The sequence below is a fragment of the Oncorhynchus kisutch genome, linkage group LG26 (genome assembly GCF_002021735.2).
Source record: "Oncorhynchus kisutch isolate 150728-3 linkage group LG26, Okis_V2, whole genome shotgun sequence".
NCBI lineage: Eukaryota > Metazoa > Chordata > Actinopteri > Salmoniformes > Salmonidae > Oncorhynchus > Oncorhynchus kisutch.
In genome coordinates, this window is record NC_034199.2 from 40,097,026 (window position 1) to 40,111,310 (window position 14,285).

The 14,285-nt window shown below is 43.7% G+C and overlaps 1 protein-coding gene across 2 annotated transcripts; it reads left to right on the forward strand.

Annotated features, from left to right (window-relative positions):
• Window positions 1-347: 347 nt before the first annotated feature.
• LOC109870862 (cyclin-T2) lies at window positions 348-10,841 on the forward strand. Of its 2 annotated transcripts, none has more exons than XR_004205630.1 (10): window positions 348-1,438; window positions 2,082-2,163; window positions 2,251-2,379; window positions 2,701-2,761; window positions 4,632-4,694; window positions 5,349-5,759; window positions 7,488-7,651; window positions 7,831-7,901; window positions 8,053-9,208; window positions 9,315-10,841. XR_004205630.1 is itself a non-coding variant. In XM_031805702.1 (10 exons), exons 1-10 carry the CDS (start codon window positions 1,281-1,283, stop codon window positions 9,380-9,382), a joined length of 1,998 nt encoding a protein of 665 aa, XP_031661562.1. In that variant the 5' UTR covers window positions 368-1,280; the 3' UTR covers window positions 9,383-10,841. The 2 variants fall into 2 exon arrangements, 1 of the variants encoding a protein (XP_031661562.1); XM_031805702.1 differs by having other exon boundaries at window positions 368-1,438; window positions 5,349-5,394.
• Window positions 10,842-14,285: the final 3,444 nt, after the last annotated feature.

Genomic DNA, 14,285 nt, shown 5'->3' on the forward strand with positions numbered 1-14,285 from the left:
ACCATTGTGACCTGTACTCTCTCGTTGGTTGGCCTTCGCTTCATACTCGTCGCCAAACCCACTGGCTACAGGTCAAGTCTCTGCTATGTAAAGCCCCACCTTATCTCAGCTAACTGGTCACCATATCAGCACCCACTCGTAGAACACGCTCCAGCAGGTATATCTCACTGGTCACCCCCAAAGCCAATTCCTGCTTAGGTCATCTTTCCTTCCAGTTCTCTGCTGCCAATGACTGAAACGAACTGCAAAAATCTCTGAAGCTGGAGACTCAAATCTCCCTCACTAGCTTTAAGCACCAGCTGTCAGAGCAGCTCACAGATCACTGCACCTGTACATAGCCCATCTGTAAACAGCCCATCTATCTACCTACCTAGTTACGTTACGTTGGCTGACAATTTGTGTACAGTGACCTAATACATCGAACTTGCCAGGCAGTATATTAACTATCTGCTGTCTAACTATCCAACATTTTTTGGCTTGATTATTCACATCATTCTTAGCTAAGTGGTATAGTCGTTGTGCGTTTCAATAGACTGTTAATTCTGGCTATCTACTCCGATTTCAGAGCGCTCTCAGCAGAATAACTGATGAATTTACAAACACTCAGTTGTTGACAGCAACACAGTTACAGTCATCTATGCTCTGGATGACACGAAAACAGTCTAATCAGCTCTGCAAGGGGGAGTAAAATGGTCAGAGCGAGAACACGTAGCTAGCCAACGTTAGCCAGTTAGCTTGGGTGCTTGACTGCCGTTGAACGATCAGATCAACCCTGTAAACACTCTGGATTTATGAATGCCCAGAGCACACTCTGGCACCCCAGATTGAATTTACAAACACACCCGAAATCGTAAAATGTTTAGCTAGTAATTTGTCATGCTAACCAGCTAGCAATAGGTTGCATAGCAACGTTATCCGCTTCCGGTAGACAGGCGATGCGCAAGTACTCTCAACTGAAACGATACCGTTTGTTTACATTATACTAAAATGAACAAATAGTATGTGGTATACAGTATGTTAGTATGGGTATTCGAACACAACTTATTATAATTTTAGCTAGCAACCAAGAAATAGCGTAGCGATGTTTGAACATTCTGTGAAGTTCACATTCCAGGGCGAATGGTGGCGATAAAGCCTGACTAGTTGGTTTGGCCGTGCCTAAAAAAATATATCAAAGAAGAAAAAAAAACAATATTGTGGTTTCCGGGACGTGACGATCATGGTTTCAGCGTACTTGCGTCCATCCGGTTATCGGTGTCCTGTGCGAATGCTGGAGAGCTATGGCGGCGTGCCGGGGATCCTCGTCGAAATGGTTTTTTACCCGGGAGCAGCTTGAAGCCACGCCGTCCCGCCGTACGGGAGTGGAGCCGGATAGAGAGCTTTCTTACCGACAGCAGGCGGCAAACCTCATTCAAGATATGGGCCAGAGACTCAACGTGTATCCTTTTATAAACCATCATCAGACATGTCGAAGGAAGGAGTATAGACATGGTGCTTTGTAGGCCCGTTTCCAAGGGTGCTGTGTCGTGTGTGGGAGCTGGGGACACAGTTAGTAGCCATAGTTTGTAATATCAGAACATTACAAATGTGCCAGTGGTCGCTTTAATGTATTCGGCGTTGTGTAGTAATGGTACAGCCAAATTGACTAGTTAGCAAACATAATCCGTCAACAACATGAAGGCCATCTATCTGGCGCCAACTAGCATGCTGTTAGCCTGGCAGTAAGTTAGCTAGCTAACATTTAGTTTACTAATCTTCCCTGCTAGTTCCCCTAATTTAAATGTTAACTAGCTAACGTTGATGTGTGTTTTTTCGTTTTATTATTAATATCCACATAGCCAATTGACGGCTGCCCAGCATGCCTTTGCCAACGTTAGCAAACCAGCATTGCGTTTTTCTGTCTAGTTAGCGCGAGCTAGTTCCACGGCCCAAACAATGGCAATGCAAGAACCTGCATTATTGCTTGGCTTGTCATTTTCTTTTGCACGGTTACCCTGTTGCGTTATCTACCCAACAACAAATCATGTATTTACTGAAATTACATTTGAACATACTTGAATTCCTTAACCCGTTTTCTCCAGCTCACAACTTACTATAAATACAGCAATTGTTTACATGCATAGATTTTATATGTACCACTCTTTCACCAAATTCCACAGAAATGTAAGTATTTAGTCAGCCTGACTGTATTTTCCTTAAATATGCAACCTGTTTACATAATGTATTGCAATTAATTATCTTCTGTTACAGATCATTTCTCCAACCACATTATTCCTAGCTGCAAAAGTTGAAGAGCAACCTCGGAAACTGGAGCATGTCATTAAGGTTTCACATGCTTGTCTAAACCCTCAAGAGGCCCCGCTTGATACGAAGAGTAATGTAAGTCTGGGTACTATGGGTATTGTAGGTTTTGCTATTCTCCCTGTTTTTTGTTAATAGCATCAACACCTGCTTTTGTGTAGTTTGAGGTGTGTCACCAGATGTAAGCTGAGTCTGATAGTAGTATGACAGAAGCAATTTGCAGTCTTTGTCAGACGGATGTCTGTCCTGTCTCGGCATGTTCTTAGTGATATTATTCCTAGTAGGAAGACTACATTTAAAACAACTGACACTAAGAAATAACCCATACTGTTACTTTGGAATAGGGGTATCGATAGACACATTACACATGTCATGTAATGATTGTCTATTGAACTTCAGGCATACCTCCAGCAAGCTCAAGAGCTGGTGATACTTGAAACCATAGTACTGCAGACTTTAGGTAAGTCATGACTGAGTGAGAGTATAGCGACAACTTGATCTAGTATACAAAGTGTTATGTTTGAATATTCTGTTGGGCCGTTGCTGTCAGGCATTGAGGAATTGCCTCGTGTTCCATTTTTTATTTATTTAAATTAGGTACAGTGCATTCGGAAAGTATCAGACCCCTTGACTTTCTCCACATTTCGTTACTTTACAACATTTGATTTTGATTTAAATAGTTTTTTTCCCATCAATCTACACACAATGCCCCATAATGACAAAGCAAAAACAGATTTTTCTAGAAATTTTTGCAAATGTAAAAAATATATATATATAAAAAATAACTTTTGCATAAGTTTTCAGACCCTTTACTCAGTACTTTGGTGAAGCACCAAAGACACTCAAGAACATTCAGAAACTTGTCCCGAAGCCACTTCTGTGTTGTCTTGGCTGTGTGCTTAGGGTTGTTGTCCTGTTGGAAGGTGAACCTTCACGCCGGTGAGGTCCTGAGCACTCTGGAGCAGGTTTTCATAAAGGATCTCTGTGCTTTGTTCAGTTCATCTTCCCTCAATCCTGACTTGTCTCCCAATCCCTACCGCTGAAAAACATCCCCACAGCATGATGCTGCCATCATCATGCTTCACCGTAGGGATGGTGCCAGGTTTCCTCCAGACATGATGCTTGGCATTCAGGCCAATGAGTTCAATCTTGGTTTCTCTCATGGTCTGAGTCTTTAGGTGCCTTTTGGCAAACTCCATGTGGGCTCTCATGTGCCCTTTACTGAGTGGCTTCCGTCTGGCCACTACCGTAAAGGCCTGATTGGTGGAGTGCTGCAGAGATGGTTGTCCTTCTGTAAGGTTCTCCCATCTCCACAGAGGAACTCTGGGGCTCTATCAGAGTGACCATCGGGTTCTTGGTCACCTCACCAATGCCTTTCTCTCCTGATTGCTTCTATTTGGCTAGGCGGCCAGTTCGAGGAAGAGTCTTGGTTGTTCCAAACTTCTTCCATTTAAGAATGATGGAGGCCACTGTGTTCTTGGACCTTCAATACTGTAGAAATGTTTTGGTACCCTTCCCCAGATCTGTGTCTTGACACAATCCTGTCTCGGGACCTCTACGCACAATTCCTTCAACCTTATGGCTTGGTTTTTGCTCTGACATCCACTGTCAACTGTGGGACCTTATATAGACAGGGGTGTGCCTTTCCAAATCATGTTCAATCAATTGAATTTACAACAGGTGGACTCCAATCAAGTTGTGGAAACATCTCAAGGGTGATCAATGGAAACATGACGCACCTGAGCTCAATTTAGAGTTTCATAGGAAAGAGTCTCAACTTATGTAATATAGGCATTTCAGTTTTTTTTATTAGTAATACATTTGCTAAAAAAAAATCTAAACCTGTTTTGCTTAGTCTACACAATACTCTGTAATGACTGTTTTTATTTAATACATTTTAGAAAAAGGCTTTAACGTAACAAAATGTGGGAAAAGTCCAGGGGTGCGAATACTTTCCGAATGCACTGTATGTCACGGTAACGTCAAACAATCCTCAATGCCAATATTCTGCAGGTCAAAATGGTCTCTTTTGATGAATCTCAGATGTTGGAAACAGCAGTCCCATCCATGTTCCAATTTGTGGTCTCCACAACTACGGAATACTCCAATTATGTTGCCACCATCTGCGGCCATTTTTTGTTATACAACGTCAATATACTCACCCTTAATCAGATGTGAAGAAAGAGGAACTGCCTTTCATAATCCACATGTAATCCTGACTGTGCTCTCGTGTTGAAGAATAGAGGGGAAGAACCATTGATGGAACATTACTTTGATGCATCGTTGACACTGTTACTGTTGAAACTCACCTGTCATGTGTTTTGTTCCAGGATTTGAAATAACTATTGAACATCCACACACTGATGTGGTGAAATGTTCCCAGCTAGTGAGAGGTAGAGGCTTCCTTCTTTGGTCTTTCATGCCCTCTAGTCAGGTCATTACTAGAAGGGATCCAGGTTTTGTCAAATTAATATCAGATTTGACTTTTCGTAGCAGCTTATGAGAACTTAAGCAGCAGGTTAGGAAAATGAACGTAGCATGTTAGGTAAAAGCTGGATCGCTTCTAGCCATGACCCTCTTGTCGTGTGGAAGGATAAATGCTGACATGATTGTGTAACAAATTGTTGTTGACCTTTGCATTTTCACTAAACATGACGTACAGTACATTAAATGTAGACACAACGAAATGAGCAGCACTGCACATATTGAGATGAGTGAGATGCAAGACTTGGCTCTCACAGCGTCACACAGTATCTGCGTATGCTCACGGGTTGCCTTCACGTTGTTAGAACGTGGTAGCCACGGGACCAAAACAGTGGCGAAGTTGAGCCTCATGCTTCAACAAATTTGTTGTTGCGGAAAAAGGTTAGGGATTTTTCTTGTCGCCTTAAGGATCCTCATTTCGTTAACGTTTAAACATTCACACCCCTAGCATCTGCATCATATCGATGAGTCTACCTTTAAAGCTAACATTTGTCAACTTATAATTACTAACAGAGCACACTGGTCGGCAAAAACCTTAAACCTCTTGTCTCTTTCACTTACAGCAAGCAAGGATCTGGCACAGACTTCCTATTTCATGGCTACCAACAGGTTGTTATCCTGACACCCCCCCCTGCCTTTTTGTTGCACTGTGACTACTGCACACTATAGCTTCCTGTAAGCAGGGTACCCTTTCTGTGTCCAACGGCCCTCTATGCGCCGATGGCTTCTGGGACGCTAGCCCCCTCCACTGGGTGGGGTGGTTGGCGGTACCGGCCCTGGTCGCAGTGCGGTGTATTGTACAAGGGACCAGAGTTGGCACAGTGGGGTTGAATGCCCAATGTGAAGTGTAGTCGTGGGCTTGAACCTCACGGTTGCTCGGTTGCAAAAGCGCATATGTCTAAAAAAAGAGACTTTGGTAGCCTGAATAGCAGCTAAAGTTTACACAGACGTAAACATAACTAGACGTCGTCCTGGTAAGTACTGCCAACCTTTTTTATTTGGTTTAAAAAAACATCGCCGTTAACGTTTTCAGTCAGTTAAGCAAATGTTTCATGTAATGAGAGCGAGAGAGATATATATATATATATGAGACAAAAAACAGAAATGGAAGTGCTAATTACAATTTGATGTTAACCCATTTTCGGAGCTACTCAAATGTCATGTTTTTGAATTTGAAGAGAATGCATGTTTTAATACACCATTTCATTGTATTGCAAAATATCTGTCCATCATAAGTATTGGTCTTGTTTTTTAAAATGTTTACTTACAAACACCCATACAGTTTATATTCTGCGAATTATGGCAGAACAAGGTCCTGACCTGAAGGGTTCGTTTTGCCATGATGTCATGTTGGGTTGGGATTTAATATCCCTTTTTTGTTTCCCATAGCCCCAAAAAAAACCACCCTCAAAACTAACTACAATGTCTGGACACAGATCTTGATAAATGCTTTTAAGTTGTGCCTGGTCATAATTCTGCTGCTGCTAACGCAATCCAGCAATCGTATGAACATTTTTCTTTTTTGTTTAAAAAAATAAAAATATGATCGAGCTAAAGACAACATTGTGTTCCAAAAACTGCCTGTTCTAAAGAAGGCAGGCTGCATTTGACCCATTAGAACTGGAGAGGCTTATGGCGAACAGTAAACAGAGAATTAGAGCTTGACGCTGTGCCGTAGACATCATGGTAATTAGAGGATGAATTGCTTAATGCCTGAACTCTGTGACCAGCCTCAGAAAGGCCTTGTTTGGGTCATAAAACTAGATTTCGCCATGGTTACTTGACCGTACCCTGTAGACTAAACAGTGAGGGGAAAAAGTGGAAACGGTACCCAAGTCTTTAGAAATATAATTGACTTGAATGGGAATATATGTTTTAGTGTTCTATGGTTTGGATTCTATTAGGGTTACAGTCACCGTGGTGAATACTTCTTAGATTTGATGTTTTTCAGGATTGTGCGGACTAGTCTCAGGCAGTGCAGTGATACGGGAGATAGATTAAAATATTATACTTTTAATATGCATTATGTCCAGGCATTTAACTTATTGTGGCACAAGGTTACCATCCAGCTTTTACCATGGTATTTCAAATGGAAGACTATCTAGCTCTCGAGCCCTTTAAAAAAATAAAAATAAAAATAAAATTCGTTCAAGGTTCAATATTGTAGCGTAATCTATTTCTACATAACTTGAGTTGTAAAGAACTTGAGTCAACTTGGATTACAGTTGACTAGAAGACATTTCCGTGTGTTTCTCACCACAACCAGTTAGTGTAAATGAGTGGCTCTTCTGAATTTACTGCAAGCTGATTTTATACGGGACCATAAAATGTTGACCCAGTGTTATTTATTGCTGGTGGATTTCTTTAATGAATGGGGAAATTGGGTCACATTCCCACCAAAAAACCTACTAGTCTTTATTTGAATTTGAGGTTATTGCTATATCTGCAGCTCCTTTTGGTAACCACTAGGATGGTAGCCACAACGTGAAACTCCTGATCTATTCTGCATGGCAGTTATTGTTTGTTATTTTGTTAAGTGTGCAACTGTGTCAACGATAACATTTATTTTGCAATGCTTCTTCTATTCTCAATACTGTGTGTACTATGGTTTACCTCGTCCTAAAGCGCCTGTGGCTTATCGTGTTTGCCCCTCTTCTCTTCCCTCTTCTCCTGTCGTTGCGCTCCGGCCTCTCCTTGCGCAGCCTCCACCTCACCACGTTCTGCCTGCAGCACAAGCCCACAGTCATCGCCTGCGTCTGCATCCACCTGGCCTGTAAATGGTCCAACTGGGAGATCCCCGTCTCCACTGATGGGAAACACTGGTGGGAGTACGTGGACAACTCTGTCACGCTGGAGCTTCTCGATGGTGACTCTTAGATTATAGTTCATTAGTTCACGCCCGTAGTCGGAAAAACATGCAGAATGCTTAGTTACATTGTTTTAGTTTGGGAGAATCGTTTTGTTTTCGTCAATGAGAAATGTGTGGGTGTATGTTATTATTGCCATTTTATATTAGGTGTTAAAACCAAGTGTCCTGTCCTTCAGAACTGACACACGACTTCCTTCAGATTCTGGAGAAGACGCCGAGCAGGTTGAAGAGGATACGGAACTGGAGGGTTAGCAGAAGTTATTCTCTGTTGAATCATCATTAAGACCTCTCACTGCCTCTGATTTGTAGATTGTCCTTGGTGTCTGCTGATTTTTATTTCAGTGTAGTTTCATGCTCTTCACAACCACGTCATCATTCTCTCTTCTCCCCCATACCAGGCCACACAAGCTGCCAAGAAGCCCAAGGGAGATGGCTCTCAGGCGAACGACCCCTACCCAGGACCCTCCCTGGTCCACGAACATTCCCTGGGAGACGGCATCCCTGGGGTCTCCAACCCAGCCTTCTCCAAAGCAGCCTCCTCGTTCCCTGTCCCACTGCCGGGTCACGCCAGTGGACCCCTCTCCCTGGACTCCATCGCCTCCATGCAGGGCAGCTCCTACACCTTCACCGCCCCCAGCGACTGGCCCCAGGACATGGGGGGTCGCTCGGAGGGAGGAGGCTATTCCCTCAAAACAGATACACTAGGCCTCCAGCAGGGGGCTTCACTGTCTCTGCAGCACGGCTCTCTGAACCCACACAGACCAGATAAGACCATGGAGTTCAACCCTATTAAACATGAACACAAGGCTGTAGCAGGGGGGGGGAAGCAGCAGCAACAGCCCCCGCCTGCCCAGAAAATGTCCCTGGACAAGTACAGAGAGAAGCACGCTGCCGAGCTGGCGGTGCAGCAGAAACGCAAACAGACAGAGCAGCAGGCTATGGAGCCTGAGGGCAGGGATGCCTATATATCCTCTGTCCAGTCAGACCACAGGAAACACATGCAGCCCCACTCTAACCCAGGGAGCAGCAGCAGCAGCGGCACCACTTCATCTCCTCTTAAAATGAAGCTGGCCGTTTTAGGCCAAGACAGGCTCCCCTCTGACAAACGGGACAAGGGGGGCTCACTCAAACTCCGCCTCCCAGTTCCTTCTCAGGGGGGCGTGGCCAGCAAAGAGGAGCTGAAGATGAAAATCAAGGTGTCCTCTGAGCGCCACAGCTCTTCTGATGAGGGTGGGCCCAAAAGCAAACATTCCAGCCCGCTGGTGAGCAAGGAGAAGCATCGGGACCAGTCTGCCCACCGCCACCACAAGCAGCACGGACACTCTCAGCTCCACGCAGCACAGCACAGCGGCAATGGCCGGGGGGGCCTTGAGGGGCCAGCAGGTGTCGGGCCGGCCCTCCTCCGGAGCCCCCTGGGGCTAGGGAGCGTTGAGGGGTTGGCGGGCCCGGCCCTTGCTTCTGTTTCCAGTTCCTCCCGCAAGAGGGTACACCCCAACGTTGCCGGCCACAACCACCACTCCTCCAAAACGAGCAAAAGCTCCAAGGGCAGCGCAGGTAGTTCCTCTCATTGTTCCTCTGTTCAGCTGCAGTCACAGTGTGTGTCGTCTCACAGCTCTGGTTTTAACCTTCCCTTCCCCCTCCTCCCCCTGTCACATACCAGGTGGGCTACGGACATCTCAGCACCCTAGTGAAACTGGACAAGAAGCCAATGGAGAGCCGCGGCCCTGAGGTCGCCGGCTGGGGTACTGCCAGCACCAAACAGACACTTTTGACATGCTCCCATTTCCTGTTAAGTGCCCAAGGAATAAACTCATGAACCCTTTATAGCAAGGCAATGGAAGGTAAAGCAAAAAATATATAAAGCAAAGTGTAGGACAAAAATATATAATTATGCTTCCCGATCATCTGATCTCTTGGAGGTGCTGGTATAGTACTGCCTGTTTCTGTATCTGTAGCTGCTGCTTGGTCCTTAGTCCATATTCTCTGGATGGGTCTTGAAATGTGGACGTGAGTTAGTTGGTCATCCTAGTTTCAATGTTGAAAAAAGGTATACTGAAAAGGCATGAAAGATGCAATTTATTTTCTTTTAAATAATTACATTTCCACAACTAATCCAGTGAGAAAACAAGGCAAGCGGTCCTCTTGTGACTGGAGGGCTTGTCAGTCGGGAGTAGAGAAGGAAGGCTGGGCACGCCAAACATGGCCGCCAATGGAAGCTGGATATATATATATTTTTTTTGAACACGTTTTTTTTAGTACTCAATACTGTATCGATGATCCGCATGTTTCTATCATCAAAGGGATAAAGCAGAATGCAGACTGCTGTTTACAGAAAGTGGAGATAAATGTACATACATTTTTGTATGTTTAAAAAGCTATACCATAAATACTCAGGTTTGGAGCTGCTTGTAAGTATAAGATATATATATATATTATATATGATGGAGAAAGAGTATTGTAACTTGATGTAGGAGTCCTGTCATTGGTGATTCTGACTGCAGCGTTCCACTGTTGTGCTTAGAGCCTGTACTACGCATGGCTGCCGGTAGAGTGCACTCGACCTTCGACCTTTCCATCCCTTTGTAGGGTCTGGATTTCCTCCAGTGCAGACCCTACAAACCGTACCAACCACCTGGCATGTTGTCAGAGGCCATGCAATTTGTACAACAATTGGGGGGGGGGACCTCCAAGATGACCTAAAGCTGGATGCCAAAGGCTGTGCCTCGCAACAAAAACAAAGGACACGAGGACAGTAATACTAGTGCTATAGTTTACATGCCTAACCTTTGCTGTGAAGTGCATTTACATAAAATGGTTGCTTGGCTTGACCCTGTAGCCGATAGATGCAAAGCTGTAAATCAGTAATGGTAAATAATGTAGGATTGTTAATGTTCAGTGACGTGGCCTGGTTATTGGGCTTAACGGTCCGTTTCCTACTGGATATGGCAGATATCGTTCTCAATTGTGGACACAAACTAAGAACTGTTCTTTGACTGGTTAGTTCTTATTTCAGTGTGCAGACAGTTGGTATTGAGGCCAAGATGCTATGTTCCACCAGTACTTATACTCTTGGGCACAGACGGTGGTTTTGAAAACAAGAAGGCAAGTGCAAATCTTGACAACTAGTTTTTATTATTTTATTTAAGTTCTACAAATAAATCCTAAGGTTGACACTACCTTAACTTGACCTATGTTGTATGATTGATTGGTATGTTATATGAAGAGAATGGAAGCTAAATGTTATACAAATGCCCTATTTGTATCCGCTGCACGATCTTGTTCCAAGGGTGATAAAGGTTTCAAGCAATACATTTGAAAAGGAATTTAAATACGGTATATTATGCGAATTTGACAGATTTACACTGCTGTTCAAAAGTTGGGGGTCACTTAATGTCTTTGGTTTTGTATTAACATCAAATTGATCATAAACTCAGTGTAGACATTTAATGCTGGAAATTGCAGTTTTTTTTAATGGAATATCTACATAGGCCCATTATAAGAAACCACCACTCCTGTGTTCCAATTGCACATTGTTAGCTAATCCAAGTTGATCATTTTTAAAGCCTTTTGTAATTATGTTACCACAGCTTAAAACGTGTCTTTCTTTAGACTAGTTGAGTATCTGCATTTGTGGTTTCGAAGACCTTTCTTCTGAAACACGTCCGTCTATTCTTGTCCTGAGAAATGAAGGCTATTCCATGCAATAAATTGAAGATCTCGTACAACACTGTGTACTGCCCCCTTCAAGGAACAGTGCAAACTGGCTTAAACCAGGATGGAGGCCCCAGTGCACAACTGAGCAAGAGAACAAGTACGTTAGTCTAATTTGAGAAACAAACGCCTCCGGGATGCCTAGAAGGCCAGCATCCCGGAGTCGCCTCTTCACTGTTGATGTTGAGACTGGTGTTTTGTGGGTACTATTTAATGAAGCTGCCAGTTGAGGACTAGTGAGGCATGTGTTTCTCAAACTAGACACTAATGTACTTGTCCTCTTGCTCAATTGTGCACCGGTGCCTCCCACTCTTTCTATTCTGGTTAGAGCCAGTTTGTGCTGTTCTGTGACTGGAGTAGTACACAGAGTTGTACGAGATCTTCAGTTTCTTTGCAATTTTTCGCATGGAATAACCTTCATTTCTCAGAACAAGAATAGACTGATGAGTTTCAGAAGAAAGGACTTTGTCTGGCCATTTTGAGCCTGTGATTGAAACCCACAAATGCTGATGCTCCCCTTTTTCTAAAGAAGGCCAGTTTTACTTCTTTAATCAGAAAGTTTTCATATGTGCTAACATAATTGCTGAATGGTTTTCTAATGATCAATTAGCTAAAAGGCTAACACAATGTGGCCATTGGAACACAGGAGTGATGGTTGCTGATAATGGGCCTCTACACCTATGTAGATAGATATTCTATTAAAAATCTGCCATTTCCAGCTACAATAGTGATTTACATTAAATGTCTACATGTTATTTCGGATCAATTTGATATTTTAATGGACAAACTGACATTTCAAAGGGACCCTAAACAACTTCTGAAGGTGGTGTGTGTGTGTGTGTGTGTATATACATTCTTGATGTGGGTGTTACGGGTTTTCACTTCTTAATGAACTCAGGAAATAGCGCCCAACAGCGTTGTGTAGGTTCTAAACAAAGATGACATCCTTGGGAAAGAAAGGGTGGCCCAATAGGTGTTCAGCAGATGGGCGCTGTTTCTGGTCACTGCAAAGAGGACCGAATGTTATTCAACCTGGCTGCAAGTTATTATGATTTACTGACTGGGTCAGATGTCACATTTACCTTTGTTTGACTTACATCGGTTACGCTAGAGGTTGACATAATTAAGTTATAGAAATTTGTATCCACACTTGGTTTGTTTTACTTTAGTCTTTAGTCAGTGTAGATTCCAATCTCTGTTTACCCAGACACTACATTCAAGGTAAGGAAACAGTTATTTGGTTGAACTATTCCTTTAAAATTTTTGTATTTAACATTTTGCTTGTAAGTACAGAACCATAAATCAACTCACCTGGTCAGACAGACAAAGTACTTGGTGTCCTCTGTTGACCCCGTCGGGCATCGGGCCTCACACAGCTTTAGAACAATGCAAGGAGAACACTGACACCCAGTTTGCTGAATTTCTGTCTTGCTTGTGTAACAGTTTAGCTTCCATCCCTCTCCTCGCCCCTACCTGGACTCGAACCAGGGACCCTCTGCACACATCGACAACAGTCACCCTCGAAGCATCGTTACCCATCGTGCCACAAAAGCCGCGGCCCTTGCCGGGCAAGAGGAACAACTACTTCAAGGTCTCAGCAAGTGACGTCAACAAATGAAACGCTACTGGCGGCACCCCGCTAACTAGCTAGCCATTTCACATCGGTTACGCTAGAGCTGCCCTGGTCTACTGTAAGTGCTGTTATTGTGAAGTGGAAAGGAACAATGATGACTCAGCTGCGAAGTGGTAGAACACAATCTCACAGAACGGGACCGCTGAGTGCTGTAGCGCCTGTGTAAAAATCGTCTCTTCGGTTGTGACTCTGCCTCTGGAAGCAACATCAGCAGAATAATTTCGTTGTGAGCTTCATGAAATGGGTTTCCGTGGCCGAGCAGCCTTACACAAGCCTAAGGTCACCATGCGCAAGACCAAGTGTTGGCTAGAGTGGTGTAAAGCTCGCCGCCATTGGATTCTGGGGCAGTGAAAACACGTTCTCTGGAGTGATGAATCACACTTCATCTGGCAGTCCCACGGACAAATCTGGGTTTGGCGGATGCCAGGAGCACACTACCTGCCCCAATGCATAGTGCCAACTTAAAGTTTGGTGTAGGAGGAATAATGGTCTGGGGCTGTTTTTAATGGTTCGGGCTAGGCCCCTTCGTTCCAGTGTAGGAAAATCTTAATGTTACAGCATACAATGACATTCTAGATGTTTCTGTGCTTCCAACTTTGTGCCTTTCCTGTTTCAGCATGACAATGCCCCCGTGCACACAGCGAGGTCCATACAGAAATGGTTTGTTGATCAGTGGAGGAGAACTTGACTGGCCTGCACAGAGCCCTGACCTCAGCCCCATCGAACCCCATTGGGATGAATTGGAACGGCGACAGGGAGCCAGGCCTAATCGCCCAACATCAGTGCCCGACCTCACTAATGCGCTTGTGGCTGAATGGAAGCAAGTCCCTGTAGCAATGTTCCAACATCTAGTGGTAAGCCTTCCACAGAAGAGTGGAGGCTGTTATAGCAGCAAAGGGGGACCAACTCCATATTAATGCCCATGATTTTGGAATGAGATGTTCGATGAGCAGGTGTCCACATACCTTTGGTCATGTACTGTACAGTATATGTGTTAACTTCTATACCTTATGCCATACATGATTGTGGTGAATTTCCTACAAAGATATGGTATGATATATGAGACAAAGTATAAGATTCATCTATGAATATAAGAAAAGTATGTGCTGAAAATATGACCTTATTTCCTTCATTGTTTTTATTTTTGTTAGTCAACATAAAGAACAACAATGTAACTAAATGAACACATACAAATACACCACTGACATACAAAATCTTAGCTTGTACGAATAATCTTCTGCCATATTCAATTCTTATAAGTTTTTCATGATCGTTTGAAATAGGACA

Coding starts and splice junctions, on each gene's coding strand:
- LOC109870862 (XM_031805702.1), top strand. CDS start 1,281: ATGGCGGCGTGCCGGGGATCCTCGTCGAAATGGTTTTTTACCCGGGAG. Junction 5,395..7,487: donor TATTTCATGGCTACCAACAG/GTTGTTATCCTG, acceptor CTCCTTGCGCAG/CCTCCACCTCACCACGTTCT. Junction 7,902..8,052: donor AGAGGATACGGAACTGGAGG/GTTAGCAGAAGT, acceptor CCCCCATACCAG/GCCACACAAGCTGCCAAGAA.